Source organism: Pholcus phalangioides, unplaced genomic scaffold (assembly GCF_987345545.1).
Source record: "Pholcus phalangioides strain wild (caught in Gottingen) unplaced genomic scaffold, Ppha-v1.0 ptg000042l_1, whole genome shotgun sequence".
NCBI classification, from domain to species: Eukaryota; Metazoa; Arthropoda; class Arachnida; order Araneae; family Pholcidae; genus Pholcus; species Pholcus phalangioides.
The window spans coordinates 3,979,934-3,998,865 of NW_028301628.1; the positions used below are offsets into that span (position 1 = coordinate 3,979,934).

Genomic DNA, 18,932 nt, shown 5'->3' on the forward strand with positions numbered 1-18,932 from the left:
ATCTTTCGGCATTTTTTTTTTTTTTTTAATAACGTGATCCTCACGTATTCCCAAGGGATCATGCTGATCCCTTGGGAATACGTGAGGATACGATGACAAGCTCCTACAATTTGTAGGAGCAGGTACAGGTGCAGGTCCTAACTTAGCGCCTTCCATGGCTTACTATCGGTTGAAATTAATATGACATCCACAACGTATAAACCTAGGATGCCCTTTCGTACCGTAGGATAAACGTCCACGAAAGTATCAGGTATCATCGAACCCAAGTTGGAGGTTTGGTTAATTTCTGCGGTTATGCGTCTTTGTTCTGCTATTGAGTCGTTTGTCTTGACCTAAAAGGTCCGAAAAGATGAATATGAACTCATAAATTTGATTATGATTGAGGGGTAGCCCCTATTTATCATTTTAAAAAACAGCCCTTCATTCCATGTTTTATCGAAAACCCGACTGTGTAAACTGAAATGGTTGCAACAGAGTGATCATTATCATTTTTTGGTGCTTGAAGGCATTCAACTAATATAACGTCAACTCGATATAATTTACACAGATTTCGTTAAAACATTTGACTGTGTTAGCCACTCTATATCGATGCACAAACTAAAAAAAAAAAATATCGATGATACTTGTAATTTGTTTGCTTCGTACTTAGAAAAAAATAGATTGATTTCCGCATCTTATGGCTCGTCTCTTGGTGACGGATTTTGTGCAACATATGGAGTCCCTCGGGGATCTTTCCTTGGACCTCTATTGTTTCTCATATTGACTTCATTATAAATTTTGAATCTTGTTCTATTATTCAAGATGAAGTAACCTACATTTACCACTTGTGTATCGAGAATAACATACACTTCAATATAAACAAATTCTTTGATATGCATTTCACCCACATGAAAATATTGCGCTACTGACCTGGTTGTAATTTATTCGTACGTCTGATTTTATTTTTTGTGGTCATGTTAACGATATTTGTACTAATTCATACAGAAAATTTGGTTGGCTTCAAAGTATAACTAAACATTTCAGCAATTTAGATACAAAGATTGTTCTTTCCAACTCTATAGTACGATTAAAACTTGAATATGCATCTGTTGCTTGGGATCCTCATCACAATAATGTTGTTGATGATATTATTCAAAATTCATTTGTGATATATTTTTATTTCAAGCAATTCAGAACGTATCATATTACAATTTCAACAAATATTTCAACATCCTCGTACAAAGTATTTATATTTAGAAAGATAAAATAGAAAGTCTCCACAAAAAAATAATAAATTTCATTCTTTTGAAATTTTTCGGGTGGTTACTTAACGGTAATATCGATTGTTATTTTTTGTTATCTAAAATAGGGTTCTTGGTGTTCCGGTAAACCAAGTCAAATAACTTATTTCATATAGCTCACTTTTGAACCTCGATTGATCTTTCTTGTGCTATAAACAGATTTTGTTATTTATATGTAATAGTTTACTTGACCAAATTGATATATTTTCAACACCATTGGTAAATTTAAAAAGATTCTTCTCTCCGATTGATGAGTGATTTTTTTTTCCTCTTTAAATGGTTTGCTGTATGCGATTGTTAAAATATTTCCCTTTTTTGTTTATTTTCAATATTGTCGTGCCTTTTTATTTATATATTTTTATTTTTAATTGATCCGTGATTTTATATAGGCCTTCATTTTACTTATTTTGTATTGACTTTTGCCTTTTTTATTTTATATCTGTGTATTGCATTTTATCCGATTTCATTTTATTGTATTTGCATTTCTATGCATTACCTTGCTGTAATTGGATTTTTTTCTGTAGCTTGATGTACATAACGAGCTGGTGAAATATTCCATGCTCTACTTTGAAACCATATTATTCTATTCAGCCTAAGTTGAATTCGTTAGTAGTAAGTTCCCCCGCTTTGTCGAACATTAGGATTCACACAACAACTGTTAGTACGATTCAACCACTACGTATATAACTTTATAGACTAAATTAAGCATTTTGAATTCATGGCAAATTAATGAGATTTTGAATATGTTGTCAAGTGAAGACTTGAAAAATAACCTAGACCTGAGAGTGGCTATTGGTCTCGAAATATTTAAGTTCTCTTCAGCACTTACATCGAATTAATTTGTATCTATACTCTATTGACATCATAGAGGGCACTAGCTTTCTTAATAAAAGGTAAAATTCTCAGGTATTGAAGTAGTTGTAGTTCTCATTTCATTTCGATGTCTACTTTATTCCAGAAAGTAAATACTCAGTGTGTTGATCCTTCATCAGTTTTACATACACAGACTAAAAGTGAAACGACAATTGAACTGTCCCTCGCATAATCGAATACACCGCTTAATCGGATATTTTGTGCTTGAACCGTTGATATCCGATTAAGCGGGGCCGACTGTAAATTCATCATGAAATAAGCCATAAGACAGAAAAAAAGGGGAAAAAAAACACAAGTAGGAACTGTCGCAAAAGAAAGATCGATCCTATGGCACAGAATAGCTTAGAAAACTTGTCTGAGGCAGTGTATTACGCTACACAAAAATGTCTCCCACGTATACTCAGTAAGAAAAGAACAAGGAAGTAAGATTTAAAAAAAAAGTACCTCATAAGATATGGGATAAGATAAGGGGGAAAAAAATAAAATTTCCGAAAAAAAAAACATAGAGAGACATATCGGAACGTAAAACAGTTCTTGTTCAGTTTCATCAAGACAGTTTTAGAAAGAGAGAGAGATGAGGGTAACATAGAGACAAAGTAGTACACAGTAGAAATTCAAATACTAAATTATTCAAATGAACTCGTGAAAGTTTAAATGAAATAGATAGAAATAAAGTTCTATCCATGTTACGTGGCACGGGTTGGAAATGAGGGGGAGAAAGAGTCTCGCATGTCAGGATGTATGTAAATTTTGTTTAGGATATAAATGCCACTTGGATACGATGTTCCTTTCATTTATTTACTTTTGATTCAAACATGTATATTCCCCTCCTCTTTTTTTTTTTTACTAATACATGTTCTCAACGAAATCGAATTAGGAAATGAATAATAAGTAGTTTTTGTTTGAAATTCCCTTCATAGATATTTTTTCCCCTTTTTTTTTTACCTGCATGAATTCATGAATGGAATTATTGGAATCCAAGCTAATGATTAATGTGACGTGAACAATTAATTTTCCTTCTCATGTTATTCAATCGAATAAATTGAGGTAGGCTATACCGTTTGATTGAATTAGGACCAGGGACCTTTGAGAACGTTGTTTTTATATTATTTGCATTTATTTGTTTTTATTATTTTTACTTTGTTTGGGGGTTGGAGTTCAAGAGAAAAATGGAAATGGGGGAATTTTATTATTTGCATATAAAATAGTCGCTTGTTTTTCCTGGGATTGATTGAATTTCTTGGATTATTTCTGATATGCCGTGGAGAATTGACGTCAAAATGATGTTCCATTCGCTTATACTAAACGAAGGAGCTATATATATTCCAGTAATGTCTTACTTCAGCGTAGTTTTAGCTCTTCCTTGTTTAGATACGTATAATCCATTAATTTCTGGCTCTATGAGATATTAATTAACAAGAATATTGATCCCGGGATTAATATCTGTCAAAACACATCGTGACAATTCATCTATGCCAAGAATTCATCGTAACGTCTATCCGTCATGACTTCAAATTCATCGCGGTGTCGATTCGTCAATGTCTCAAATGCATCGTAACGTGAATCCACCATTATCTGAAATTTATGCTAATGTCATTTCTTCGAGCATGAAATTATTAGGATGTCGACTCGTGATTGGAATCTATATTTATTGTATTCCGTACTGAAACGAGACAGTGGCCAATTAATTTGTTGCCAATTAATTTAATCTGCGTTGAGACTAACAGAAATTAGAAATTGTTTGGAATTTTTGTCCCCCTCATGACTGTTATTGCAATCACATAATTTCTATTCTATTATTATTTCCAAGAATGATAAAATGAAGAATTTTGATGTCTGTTAAATATACTACCATATTCAATGGTGTGAGTCCCACATATTTCTGGGGAAAATTTTAACGATTTCTGTAGTTACTGTTTTCTTATATTCTGCGGAGAAAATTATTAAATATTTATTTATATACAATATTGTTGGTTGGTTATGATATAGAATGAATTAAATTATGTGCTAAAAACTCGTTTTTTTTTAAATCAACATTAAATAATAATGTTTAGGAGAATATTTAGAACAGAGTATTAGAATAGTTAGAACTGAATATTTAGGAGAATGTAAGCACTTTGTGATTTTAAAATTACTATTATATAAACAAAAGCGACCGGATAATCCAAAAAATATGGTAATTATCCAATTCAAAAAAATACTAATTCATAATTTTAAATTATTTGATGAAGAATTTATTCAGAGAACGGGATGTAATTCTTTCAAAAACGTCGATTTAATTCTCAATATATAACATGAGCTAATATAAACTGGTTTTTCTATCTTATTTGAGAACCAAAGCATTCATTATTCTCAACGAAAGGTGGTAATTTATAATTGAGTCAAATTGATGGTTGTATGTTATGTAAATAGTAGTTAAAAATATTTTAAAAAAAGTTGCGTATGAATTCAAAATCTTAAACACGAGCAAAGATAGAAGTTTCCTTACATCTTCCTTCAGGGCGTGAACCTTGCACAGGGCCTTCTCAAAGCCCGGATTCGTTTCTTTACCGTCCATCAAGCTTTCATATATCCTCTCAGAAGCTGATTTCGGCGTCAGGTGAACATACTCTAAAAATGAATGAGAGGTTAGGAGCATTAAAAAGTTTCATTTTATCAGAGAAGTTCTTCCGGTTAGATGGAAGGATTTCCTATTAATTCTATGATTTCAAATACGATTTTGGTTTTTATAAATTTATCATTTCCAATATTGAGGGGTGAAAATTGTAAAAAAAACAAAAAAAAAAACATGTATTATAAATTACTAAATGTAACTTCAAGAATGTGAAACTCTAAATAATAGTTCCCAAAATTATTCCATCGCCCCCTTCTTCAGATAGTTTTTCTCTCGCCGCCCCGAAACTCAAGTGAATCCACAGGATCCTATAATAAACCCGCAGCTTCTATCGCCCTGCAGGACCATTCCCTCGCCCACCGGGGGCGATATTTCCTACTTTGGGAAACACTCCTAAATGAACGTTCTTCACACTTTTCCTACTTGCGGACCAGTGGAATTAAGGGAACAATTTCGTACCTCTTCATAAATGAGAAAAAAATAATTTGCGAAACGAAAAAAAAACAATTTACGTATAGCAGGAAATCACTATCCTATGATTTCCCATAAGGGAAATCCCCTGACTTATTGTACAGGGTGTTTCAAAAAGAATCAGCCGATTTAAAAAAAATCGTAACTATTCAGCTTTTAATCCGTTTTGATCGAATAATGTATAGGTGAAAAGAGGGAAATCTCGAGTTTCACGCAGTTGCCGACAGGTAGCGCTAACGTTCTTTCTTCGCCCTCCACTTCAGTGTTTGTCAAGATTCGCTTTTCGCGGAAAATCGAATTTTTGAACAATCGCGTTCCTAAACGATGCATTGGCCGTACAGGACCTGGCGATTCAGTTAAACATCACTGGCCTCCAAGATCACCAGACCTTACATTGTGCGATTTTTTCCTGTGGGGGGGGGGGGGGTTATAAAAGACTACGCTTATGTGCCTCCCCCTTGCAGCTACATTAGCCGAACTGAAGATACGCATAACAGCAGCCGTGGAAGCAGTGGATGCAAGCATGCTCGCAAAAGTTTAGGACGAATTTGACTACTGTATATACATATGCCTTGCATTCCAAGGTGGGCATATTGAGCACCTTTAATTTAGTTTGTAAAAGAAACTTTGATTAGCCATGTAATATAAAATATCAATGTGTTCAGTATTTTTTGTAATATACGCATTTCATATCGGGTGATACTTTTTGGAACACCCTGTATTTCGTATTTATTAGTGTCCACGTGCACAGCATTGTTGAGCTGCGACCATTCTGTCACCAATCGAAAAGAAATAATACTCTCTGTATAAATCTTCGAGTAAAATTTATTATTGATTTCAAGAAAAAATATGTACCATTAAAATAAATATAATATACGGTATCATCTATGTATATAAAATTGATTTTCTGTATATCTGTGTGTTTGTCTCTCTCTGTGTGTGTGTGTGTGTGTGTATGTTATCTATACAAATCTACAATTTTAGATCGATCGTCGCCAAATTTTGCATATATACCAAATAGGACCCGACTTGAACGATAGGCTACCTTAAAATTTCGTCAGAGCAGGGCAAATGTCCCAAACGGGCAAAAAACTGTCGGCCAACAATGGTTTTTGGACCTCAACAATCACTTTCGCAACGTTCACTTTGGTTACCTTGGTTACCTAGCAATGCGTTACAGATGTGCATATGCCTTTACAATGGTTTGTCACTTCTTCAACGGTGCCAGAATATGAATAATAGTTTGTGCCTTTATTAGGTTTGCCACATTTTCAATACTCTCAGTAATGAGGCTTTTTGAATGACGTCATAATCATCAGCATCACTTTGAGGGTCAGAAAAAGGGTGATCCTCATAGAAATCAGTGTTAATATTGCCGATTTTAATGTAGAAATGCGGAAATTAGGTGGGGTTTTTTTGTCACATCAATAATTTTAAAAATTGTATAGAATTCTTGATTTTTGAAATATTGAGTTCGCTTAGAGATATACGAAGCCCAGGAGATAAAATAGGAAGTAATTAGCCCCGGACCTACTTTCGAGTTGGATATCCATGCAATAACATTGATTTCAAATTTTTATTTATATCTTCTCAAGCATGAACATTAATGTCTCCGTATTGTCTTTCAATATCAACTGCATAAATTCATATAGTTTAGGATGCTTTAAAATTAATTATGGACCCGTAAAAAGTACATCACATCGAAAAAATTCCACAGCTTGCATTTTTTGAAGTAGAAGTTCAAAGGGAGGGGGATCGAAATACCTAAAACTCTTTGAAAAGAAAAAAAAAAAAAAAAAAAAAAAAAATATATATATATATATATATATATATACTAGGGGGGCTCTGCCCCCCTCCGCCTTTGGCGGCCAACCCCCCCCCCCCCCACTTCTCTCCCGGACATATCTTGTTTATTTCGTCCCACTTCATCAGCGTGCTATGGAAAAGGGGAAAGGGACGTGTGAAAGCACCAGCCTACTGAAGAAGCGAATTTTAATGAAAATAATAATAAAGCAACAAAAAACAAATGAGATTCATCAAGTATCCCCAGAAAACTTCCCCATGGGAGTCCCCAGATTCAATTCGCTGAATTTCAGTGGGGCCCCACACTGGATATATATTGGGCTACCGATGTGTTGCAAATTTTACAATGTTAAACCACAAAAATCAATGAGATACATTCAGGGGCACCGAATTACAACCTGCCAACATTTCCATGAAGCCCTGACCTGCAAGCTTGTCGGACACCCCCCTGTGAGAATTTTTCATTTTTATCAATTTTACAACGAATAAAATCCAGGGCCCCACATCCAGTAGCGGGGACACAATACGCAGATTTTTAGTGGGGCCCCAGACTGGCTATATCTCGGGTTTCGGCTGTGGCAAATTCTACAACAGAAAAGAATGAGATTTATCCAGGGCCCCCAAAATCAAACCTGTAAACATGGGGCCCCCCGACTTGGAAGCTTGTCGGTCATCCCCCGGTGCGAGTGCCATGAAAAATTTTCATTTGTATTCGTTTTACCAACGAATAAAATCCAGGGCCCCAAAATGAAACCTGTAAACATGGGGCCCCCGACTTGGAAGCTTGTCGGTCATCCCCCGGAGCGAGTGCCATGAAAAATTTTCATTTGTATTCGTTTTACGAATGAATAAAATCCAGGGCCCCCAACCAATTACCCGGGACACCAATTCGCATACTTTTGGTGGGGCCCCAGACTGGCTTTATCTCGGGCTTCCGCTGTTGCGAATTCTACAACAGAAAAGAATGAGATTCGTCAAGGGCCCCAAAATGAAACCTGTAAACATGGGGGCCCCCGACTTGGAAGCTTGTCGGTCATCCCCCGGAGCGAGTGCCATGAAAAATTTTCATTTGTATTCGTTTTACCAACGAATAAAATCCAGGGCCCCCAAAATGAAACCTGTAAACATAGGGCCCCCGACTTGGAAGCTTGTCGGTCATCCCCCGGAGCGAGTGCCATGAAAAATTTTCATTTGTATTCGTTTTACCAACGAATAAAATCCAGGGCCCCCAACCAATTACCCGGGACACCAATTCGCATACTTTTGGCGGGGCCCCGGACTGGCTTTATCTCGGGCTTCCGCTGTTGCGAATTCTACAACAGAAAAGAATGAGATTCGTCCAGGGCCCCAAAATGAAACCTGTAAACATGGGGCCCCCGACTTGGAAGCTTGTCGGTCATCCCCCGGAGCGAGTGCCATGAAAAATTTTCATTTGTATTCGTTTTACCAACAAATAAAATCCAGGGGACCCAAAATGAAACCTGTAAACATGGGGCCCCCGACTTGGAAGCTTGTCGGTCATCCCCCAGAGCGAGTGCCATGAAAAATTTTCATTTGTATTCGTTTTACCAACGAATAAAATCCAGGACCCCCCAACCAATTACCCGGGACACCAATTCGCATACTTTTGGTGGGGCCCCAGACTGGATATATCTTTTGCTTCCGCTATCGAAATTTTTCAACGTTAAAGCAGCAAGAAAACAATGAGATCCATCAAGGGCCCCTGGAAATGAAAACTTTTTACTTATACGTGAAATCTTCCCCGGGTACCCCGACCCTGTGTTGGGAGCACTGCTGTTGTGTGTGTATATTATACATATATATACCTCTCGGCATGGACCCCCCCCCCCCCACAAAGGAAGGGCTGACAGGGGCCACAACGATTCTTATCACTTTTTGATTTTTCACACTATAAATTAATCACAGAGGGGCCCCTGAAAAGCTGGTTTGGGGGCTCGAAATCTAAATTCCAGCCTAAGGGCTCTGCTGTAGGATGTAGGAGCCTCTTGGTACATGCACATAACATGGTCCCGATGGGTCAAATGGGTCCCGATATGTGAATATCGACCCAATATCGATATATGATATCATATCGATATATGAATGTTAATATCGATATATGAATCGAACCCACTTCCGTAACAGAGTTTCCGTCACTCAAAAATTTCACCCACTTCCGTCACTCGGTTGCTTAGCAACAGGCCCTTTTCGAGTTTGTTTGTGATTTTATATTATAGAATAGATATATATATATTTTTACGTTTCTTTTTAAATCTAGATTTGTTTATTTCATGAGTCGTGCAGGAAGTCGCCATATTGGTTAACTTGGACACGGTTTGCATGTCCCTCAAAGAAAGAGGGAGATATCGCGTGATCTAAAAAAGCCTCATTGAAGAAAACCCGGCCAACGCCGGGTATTATAGCTAGTATATTATATTATTTATTTTTAAGGTGCATTGTGGTAAAAACTTTATGCGCCGGTTAATATGTTTTTTTGTATAATTTACACTACTATGCAATATGAAAAAATAAAATATAGTATCTCACATTATATTACCGCTTTTTCCATGCATCACACCGGTTACAAATCAAGCATCGGTTTTACTTCAATAATTTATTAAAAGAGTCTTAGTTTTATTCGATAGGCGGGATCAGTATTCCCAGCGATAAGCTTCTTTCTGAAAGTTATTTTATTTCAAGCAATATTTATGAGCATTTCCTCTTTTATACAAACATTTCGAGACAGGAAATGAATATAATTCGAACTTATTCATTCCAAATGTTCAGGACATCATTACTTATTCCTCTGACACACACAAAATTGGCGGACCAGCAGTGAAAGAAGTACATTGGTTTAAATATTCCCTGTTTACGTAGAAACCTCTCCATAAATGTGATATCGTTTCCAAAAACATAAAAGTGGGTCGTCACATACGGGTTTGATTGCTTTCAATGCCACCACACGGATCGATTATATCCTTAAAGAGAAGTTAGTCCAGAAGAACTCAAAAGAGAGATAGAGACCATCAGAGAAGCACGAATTTTCTTTAACGGGTTTTTTTCCCTTGCCCAAGTTCGTATTGCAGTTGTTGGAAACTCGTACCGTTCCATATGCAATATAAAACATTATACACTCACATAGGTGGAGATGGGTAGTGATTTTTTTTATATATCATGCTTGAAACAGGCTATAAATATCAAAGCCAACAGTCAGTGCTATTCTCTGAGCAAGTGAAATGACTACTACTGATCCACACATGTGCCTCGGCCATATTTCTCTGCGGACCTTCTAATCAATTGGCACACGTTATGATGTTCGTGTACGTGTAGCGTACTTTAACCCTATGGGTAACCAGCTTGTATCCCCTATGGGGGTCATGGTTGGTTTTGGGTCCTCTCGATGCGAGCCCGTCACTGTGGCCACTCGACCACCGTAGCGAGCGCTAGTGAGGTGACTGATCAATCTAAATACCCGGGTCTCTGTTTCTCAATTTGGAGACGAAAACAAATTCCGCCAAATTTCCAGAATTTTCCACATTACCTGGAAACGACTGTATGACTTTGGACGTAAAAGCTAGAATTTATTCTGAATTGTATCACCAATGAACAACTCGTAGCGTCTGTTGGAATATTTGAAATTCTGTTTCCCGAATTGCGCCAAGAATATTTGAAGAGTCTGCAGTCCTTATAGAATACCAAACCTTTTTTCACCTATGCCTTCATTTGGAGCATATATTTCTCGTGGTTTCCCTGTCTTGACTGGTGTCTCCCATGCTCATCCAGCAGAGAGAACTTTTCTACGTATTCAATTGATTTTTCAATTTCATAGATAGATAAGGACCGAATGTGAAAACTATAGTGAAGAAATACTTTATTGTGAACAAACATTTTGTAAATAAGATTTGTCTCCAGATAACTGGGCTAGAAAGAAATGTCCTAGTTCCATTTCGGGCCGTTTGACATTATGGACCCCTGGATGAAATGATGTTTTGGAAGTCCCATACTTAATTGAAAGTGAGCTTACATATTCGATGCTTAATCTTGTATCATCAGTATCAAATGAAATGAGACCTCCCAGGATATGCCCGGATAGACCCATGCACTAAAATGACCCTAGTTTTTGAGCAGTTCTGCTATATTATGAAATTAGTCAAGCGTTTTCCTATCATATTTCACTTTAAGGATTATTTCTTCACATATAATTTTGTTTCTGAGCTCTTTGTGACCCTCTTAACCACCTGTCATGGCTCCCCTTCCACTTCATTTTTTCTCTCTTAGCCCTCAAAATATCCCAGTAAAACCAAACCCTATAGCCAAAATATATTATTCCTCCACCACCTATTATGAGGGGACATTGTGTATATACATATAACATCTCATTGAGGGAGTAATATGGAAAAAAAATTGCTTCAGGTACCTTAAAGTCAAAGATATTGTTTATCTGTAAGAAAAATCCCATACCCACTATGAAATCAGAATGGAATTCGGAAAATAAAATAACAACAAAAAAAAAGGTGAGAGTCAGCCATATTAGGATTAGTGATTGACATGTCAAGAATATTTTGCAATGCCGCAGCCTCTACGACTCACTGCATAATACTTAGTATTTTCAATGCGAATCCGACCCACCATGAATAAATATGGGCAGAAAATATATTCTACAAATCACGTTCGAATCTTCCACAGACATCTATGGTTGTCCAAACTATCTCTTCGCAGCCAAAAGGATCACGTCAAAATGTCGTATATGTCGGTAAAATTTCGTATTAAATCAGTCAAACTATTCCTTTCCTAGATATCCCCTTTTTAATAAAAATATATCGTCTTTTCTCAATCGTGTACACAAGTTCTACCAGTTTTGAAATTATATCCTTTGAAAACCGAAACCGCAAATCCATGTTGTATTGGACAATCTGCACTCCAAATAACTGTGAACTGAAATATGCTAAATAGTTGACAGACTCAAATGCACAGACAGTGACTGTTTCTGCGTTTATGAAAGGATCCTGCAGATTGTGCGTTTCTCAACCTATGGTCCGCAGACCAGAGGTTCGTAATTGAGTCAAAATTATTTGATTGTGAAACTAATAGTGCAGTAGCAATACATTTTTATGTTAAAATGAAAAGTAACAGCCTGATAACATCGGGGAAGGTCATATCTCTCCAAGATAAATAAGATCAGTGTATATAGATCTAATTCTCAATAAAGTTTCCAATTATTTTTAAAATTACTGAAATTAAGGGCAAATCACAGGGAACGAAAATTTATTTTGCACAAACATCTCAAGTCCAAGAGACCACATTTCATTGAGGGAAATACGGAAAATTGGGCTCTTGAATTTAGAAAAATATGGAAAGTCTGTAATTGTGTCTCCAGAAAACGTGGTCATAAGTCTGCAAAGTCACGCGTTCTAGCTGAAATTGCTAGAAAGTGACCTATGAGAGGTAAACGAAGGAATATAGGAGATTGTAATGTAAATTGAAATGTAGTTCAGGAGAGAAACGTTTAACGTGAGAAATATTAATATAATATTTTTATAGTCTTAATTATCAACACATACTCTTTATAAGTGATGAAAATTATCTTCGTTCATTTTCTATCTTAAGAAAGATAACAATTTCAATAAGTTTTGTTGAAAAACGAGACAATCACATTTAAAAGTCAGTCTAACCAAAAATTTAAGAATGTCCCGTAGAACACCAGCTATACGGTCACACTACTCATTCTGCGAAGTAGTAGACCGTCGAAATACTTCAGACTTTTAACTGCTTCTTGGGATCAAAACAGTTATGAAACGCTGCCAGTATAAATAATAACCCGAACGATTCTTCTAGTAATACCGCTTGTGCATGTATGCACGTATGCACGCCGTTATTAATTAAACTAAATTAACAAAATTCTATTAATCTGTCTTATTATGTTGAAACTCTCATTTCCGATCAATTTAGTTATCTTCCTAATTATTTCCAATTTACAAAATTCGGGGAATTGCTTTCTGTTCACTTTTAATCATAATTACAATCTCTGAACTAGTTGAGTACGGCGTGTTTTTTTTTTTTTTTTTTTTTTTTTTTTGTACTTCAACGAATAAAAACAAATTTATCATAATTGAGGAGAGATAACAACGATTACACCGAACAAAGTTTCTTTCTTCTCATCACCTTGCAAATAATCCAGATTCTTAATCCAATTCCCGACTGTTCGAGATCCACCTTCGACCATTATCCCTTAAAACTTAATCACATGGAAATGCCGAGACTAAAAAGAACACAAATATATATATATATATATATATATATATAAAAGGAAAAAGCCCCCAAAACTGAATGAAATTAATCTAATTTCCTTCGGAAATCAGCACAGGAAAAAAAGAAGAATAGAAAGGAATTGCAGCTTTAATTTCCTTGAATAATGACTTTTTCCTAATTAAAATCCGGCTCGTTTTCCCCCCAGAAATCAGTGCGTAGGTAGAGAAGGAATAGGAAAACTAGGCCTTTTTGTTTTTAGATATTAAGTCAAAAAGTCTGAATAATTCTTTCATAAGATATTTTCTTTTATTATTATTATTACTTTTTTTTTTTAATGGAAGTCAAAAATGAGAATAAAATTACGTCGGATTCGTTCCCATATTCACCGACAAATTTTAACTAAGTCATCGTTTTTTATTCTTTTTCTTCCCTTTTCATCAAAAGAAAATTAAATGCAATTTGGAAGGAAATAAAGCGTTTAAAATTTTATTATTTCCGAAGATGGTATGCAGATAAGGTTGAATTTTCTGATAATTTTCCGCATCATGGGATAAATTACTTCAGAGAGGAAAAGACAGTAATATATTCGGAGGAAATTAAGTTTCACTTTTCTTTGAAATTCGATAGTATCTTTCGGTGAATTTCATTTTATGTCATTTACATGTATTTTCATTCTAAATCATTTAAGTTATTTTTTTTATTATTATTATATGGGATCTAAATTGCAAATAATTTTTGGAGGTTATTTTGTATATTGCAGCCACTTATTCATGTAAGAAAGAATAAATTTTCCCATAATAAAATCTCAGTTTCATATTCTCCGATTGATGCAATTTTTTGAAAAAATAGACAAAAAAGAGCTTTGTTACATACAATTCCCATATTTATCCATAAACCACATTCTTTTTGGCACTGATAAGATATTAGACTGAGGGACATAAGTTGATTGACACTTGAAATGTTTTAAAATAAATACCGAAAATATAATTCTGTGGTCAGAACATAACTCCAAAATCACATTTCTGAGATATAAGCACTTTCATTGTCATTTAAAAATCAAAAATAAAGCATACATATAAATACAAATGAAAATATCACACATCAGCATGTTGTTTAGCCGTACGCACGTATTTCTGCCTTTATCTCACTTCTAATTAGTTATAATTATCACAACTTATTTTTAGATCAAAAAGCCATTTTTTGGAGATATCCTGTTCTGACCAAACACAACAGAATTGTAATGGCACTTCGAGTTTTAATTAGAAACGGTTTTAAATAGTAACTGAAAATTACTTATATAATGAAAAATTCGTATGTCAAGAAGCGAACTTTCTTATAAAATAATTAATGTATTAAAATCAGTTGCATATCACATAGTGTGCACGGTACTGTACGGTACAGTGCAATTCAGTGCAGAACAAAAGTAATTTTGCTCGCAATACGAATATAGTGCATTCCGTAAATTGTTGTTATCTACGATATAGAGGCTGTACCAAATTGTTTGCTCAGTAGAGATCTCTGTAACCCTCTCACTTCTTTCAATTACAAAACGCTCTCAAATGATGTGTGGGTGCTCAAAATGTCTCAAAAGTTCTCAATGGATCGTGCACATAACAATATAGAAAAATTAACTTTTTATGTAGACCATGTGTGTCCTAAAACTTTCAGTCAGTGAAATTTAAATGCGACTCAGAGAAGTCATTAAAAAATTGCATGTTTTAATATGCAATATTCAGGAAGGTATTTGAATTTGAAGTTTTCAGCATTTATCGCCAATGATTGAGGGTATGGTTCTTAAATTGAGAAACGTGAATAAATTTCAAAGTTGTAGAAATTCGGTAATTGTCAATTGGTAATTCATATTCGGTAATTGTCAATTGGTAATTGATATTCGGTTATTGTCAATTGGTAATTGATATTCGGTAATTGTCAATTGGTAATTGATATTCGGTAATTGTCAATTGGTAATTGATATTCGGTAATTGTCAATTGGTAATTGATATTCGGTAATTGTCAATTGGTAATTGATATTCGGTAATTGTCAATTGGTAATTGATATTCGGTAATTGTCAATTGGTAATTGTCAATTGGTAATTGTCAATTGGTAATTGTCAATTGGTAATTGTCAATTGGTAATTGTCAATTGGTAATTGTCAATTGGTAATTGTCAATTGGTAATTGTCAATTGGTAATTGATATTCGGTAATTGATATTCGGTAATTGTCAATTGGTAATTGATATTCGATAATTGTCAATTGGTAATTGATATTTATAGTGAATAAAAAAATAAAATGGTTGAGTACATTGCATTTGTGAACAGTCCCTAAAAATGGCAACTTTTGAATCAATAACTTGCCAAGACAGTGATAAGTTGTCAAACATAGTGATTTTATATATTTGATATCTGAATAGATATTGATTGCATTTAAGGGGGGTGCAAGCAAATTTTCTTAAAAGCACATTTCCGAAAAATTTTCGGTTTCCTAATATTATCAAATTTTCTTCTATGTTCGAAATTCGTTTTTTTTGTGATAATGAGTCGTTTATCTTGACCTGAAAGGTCCGAAAAGATAAATATGAACTCAAAAATTTGATTATGATTGATGGGTAGCCTTTATTTACCTTTTTGAAAAACAGCCCTTCATTCCAAATTTTATGAAAAGCCCGACTGTAAACTAAAATAGTTTTATATTAAAATATTTTAATATTTAAATATTATTATATATATTTAAATATTTTAATATTATTATTAAAATATTTTAATATAAACTGCTGGTAGGCATTATATATCTTAATGTTTATACTAAAATTATCTTTTCTCAAAACTACGTTTTTCGTTAGATAAGGACCGTTTTTGACAACACCACTCATTAAAATGTCTTGAAACTTCATATGGCTTTTAACGTATATTATTTTACATGCTTTAACATGAGGATGTTTTATCAAAATCATTTAAAATGTTTTCATGACACAAAATATGGGTAAATTTTTAGTGACTTTTGAAAAAAAAATGTTGCATGTTGTTGAAGTTAAAATTCGATAAAAAAATAACCCACAATTAAAATCCTAGATGTTCGTATTAAACTATATAATATAAATATTCATAGTATTTCAGAGTTGTTCGAATTGAGTGGTTAAAGTGAATAGAAAAATTTCTAATGTTCCTTAAAGGAAGAATATTTTTCGCGTAGGAAAACATGGGATGCCAAGCTAGTGCACCAACTCCCTTAAAAATATGATTTTTTGTGAATGACTTTTCAGAGTGCGATCTAAAGTGTCAATAATTGTAAGGTTTGGTCTTTGGTGTACATAAAAAAGGAAATTTCTTTATTTTTTATACATATGACATATTTCGAACCCGAAATTTTATCCTCGAAAAATCATACCATATTCTCAAGAGATAGTAACTCGACGTCATTTGCAAACAATTCGGGAGGGTTTGTATTTGTTGCACACGATTTCCACTACATTCATACTGACAGAATCGTGCATGCATTCCGTGCACATTCTTCTGACGGAAATGTCCGGACGTGTGTTATGAGTGTGTGTGTTCGTGCGCGTGCCTGCATCTGCAGCCTCTAACGCGTATTTATGCTGTTAGATATGTGTTTGTTTCGTGTTCTTGCCGGTGCTTTTGTCATCTACCTTACATATTTTGAATTGTAGGTGGTACTTGCTAGAATTTTTCTGGTAAGTATGTGTGATGTTTGAAGTCTGCCTGCTCGCTACGAAGAGAGACTTATTTTGAAAATATTTCGATACTATTTGGTAGAAGAAAACTTTTAACTCATTAAGGATTTCGAACTTACTACACCTCATAATTATGTTTAATATGAATACTATGTACACTAATGTAGACATGTAGTCATTTAAATAAACATATAAGGCAGGTATGGAAGTTTCCATTAAGCTCGTGAAATATCTCGCTCTAACAATTTCAGATTTTAGATGGTAGGACTTTTTTCCACAGCTCAAAAGTGTTCCTCTCTCATGCTTCCAAACTAATAACTATGATTAAAGCTGCTTTATTTCTCAGAGAACCATCAACTGAAATTACTTGTTTTGACTAATATTTACACTCTTAATGCAATCTATATCTCGTCCTTGTCGAATTCACGAGGTTTTAGTCACTTAAAGCATTCACTGGCAGATACCGATGCAAACACGAATGGTATTTTGCAATTGCCATGGAGTTAATCTAAAGATTTCACCATCGGTACCGCCTTCTAATTGATCGATGAATATTTTCCCCAGTCGACTGTGTTTAAGTCTTTTATATACGGAGGGAATATACTGCGGCAAAGCGGAAATACCTTTATGATTAGAAAGTTTTAAAATGTATAATTTCACATTGGACGAATTGTCGTAAAATATTTTCTGATATGTATATATTTTTGAGGAAAAGAGGAAATAAAATGAGAGAAGAATTGACTTCACCTCAGCATACCTGTCGGCGCATTTCTTGGGTGGTAAACATAGGGGTTACCGTCTTCAAATCCTTTGCTTGTTGACTTCGGGAATCTATTATGCAAAATGCTATGTAAAAATCAATGAAGTAAAAAAACTGTTTCTGTAATATATGAAAAAACAACACAACAATAACTTTGAATTCGATTATTTTTCCACGATGCAGTGTGATTGAAGATTATTGGGGCAAACTTTGATGAAACAAGCCAAACATATTTTGTCGTTGAATGTCGAACCTGAAGTACAAGGGCGTTTGATGGTAAACTAAGAAATTGTGTCGAAATCACAAAAATGGGACATGGTATTAGGGGGCATCTAAATTATCCAAAATAAAGATTACGTAATATCGCGCAATTGGAACCTGATTCTTAATATCAATTCCAAATTCAAAATATTAAAAATCAAATAATTTCTGACGTTTCATCCGCATATGTGGTAGCTATCTTCAGAGCTAAGAGCAACTGCCGAATGCTGATAGGGGTGTCATACAGGTCAACACCATTCCTATGATATTATTCTGCAGGATTTACATCAAAAAATCGCTTGACGAAACATGGCCGAATGAAAAGTTAAAATATGTATATAGTATATACATACATAATATAAACTAAAATGAAAATTAATGAATGAGAGATGAGAGAGAGAGAGATTTCACTTATATTTTTTCACGAGGGCTCGCTGTTCATGCTGATCCGTCACCCAACGCAAGAGCATGATGACCCGACACACCACCGAGCTACCGGGGAGATATAATTCTGAGACTGAGACGAACCAGATTCTATCCCCTAGGGGGTACAGAGCAGGCAGGAGTCACGGTTGGTCTGGAGGTGATGCTGGGACGCTAAATATCGTCTTTGAGTACAAGTGAACATTTTTACGTGCCCGCATTAAGTGTAACACGTTTTAAATTTCATTTTTGGAAGTTTGGTGGGATCTGCACCACTTCGAAAATATTCGGCAACATAATATGTAAGTAACGACATTTCTGTTGCAAGATCTCTGAAAATATTCTAGGGATAAGTCGGAGTGTTGCTTATTCCACACGAATTTCGAAATTTATTTTGCGATTTTTTTTTTCTTTTAATGATTCAGCTCATCATATACAGAAAAAAATACTGTAAATTTTTGATTTTTTTTCTAGATTTCTGGCGACGATGTTTTTACTGCTATATTTT

General features: G+C 34.8%; 1 protein-coding gene across 3 annotated transcripts in view; it reads right to left on the reverse strand.

Annotated features, from left to right (window-relative positions):
- The window catches only part of LOC149063901 (adhesion molecule nephrin-like), a 479,700-nt gene that overhangs the window by 10,304 nt on the left and 450,464 nt on the right, over window positions 1-18,932 (reverse strand). For 2 of the 3 annotated variants that reach the window (XR_016195721.1, XM_089254947.1), the window contains exons 12-13: window positions 17,738-17,811; window positions 4,642-4,763 (exon numbers count right to left, since the gene is read on the reverse strand). Coding sequence is in view for 2 of the 3 variants with exons in the window: in XM_089254947.1 (XP_089111073.1) it covers window positions 4,642-4,763; window positions 17,738-17,811 (196 nt within the window). In the remaining variant the exon portion in view is untranslated. Of the gene's footprint in view, window positions 1-4,641; window positions 4,764-17,727; window positions 17,812-18,932 lie in introns of those variants that run through there. The other variant, XM_089254948.1, reaches the window with a different exon arrangement.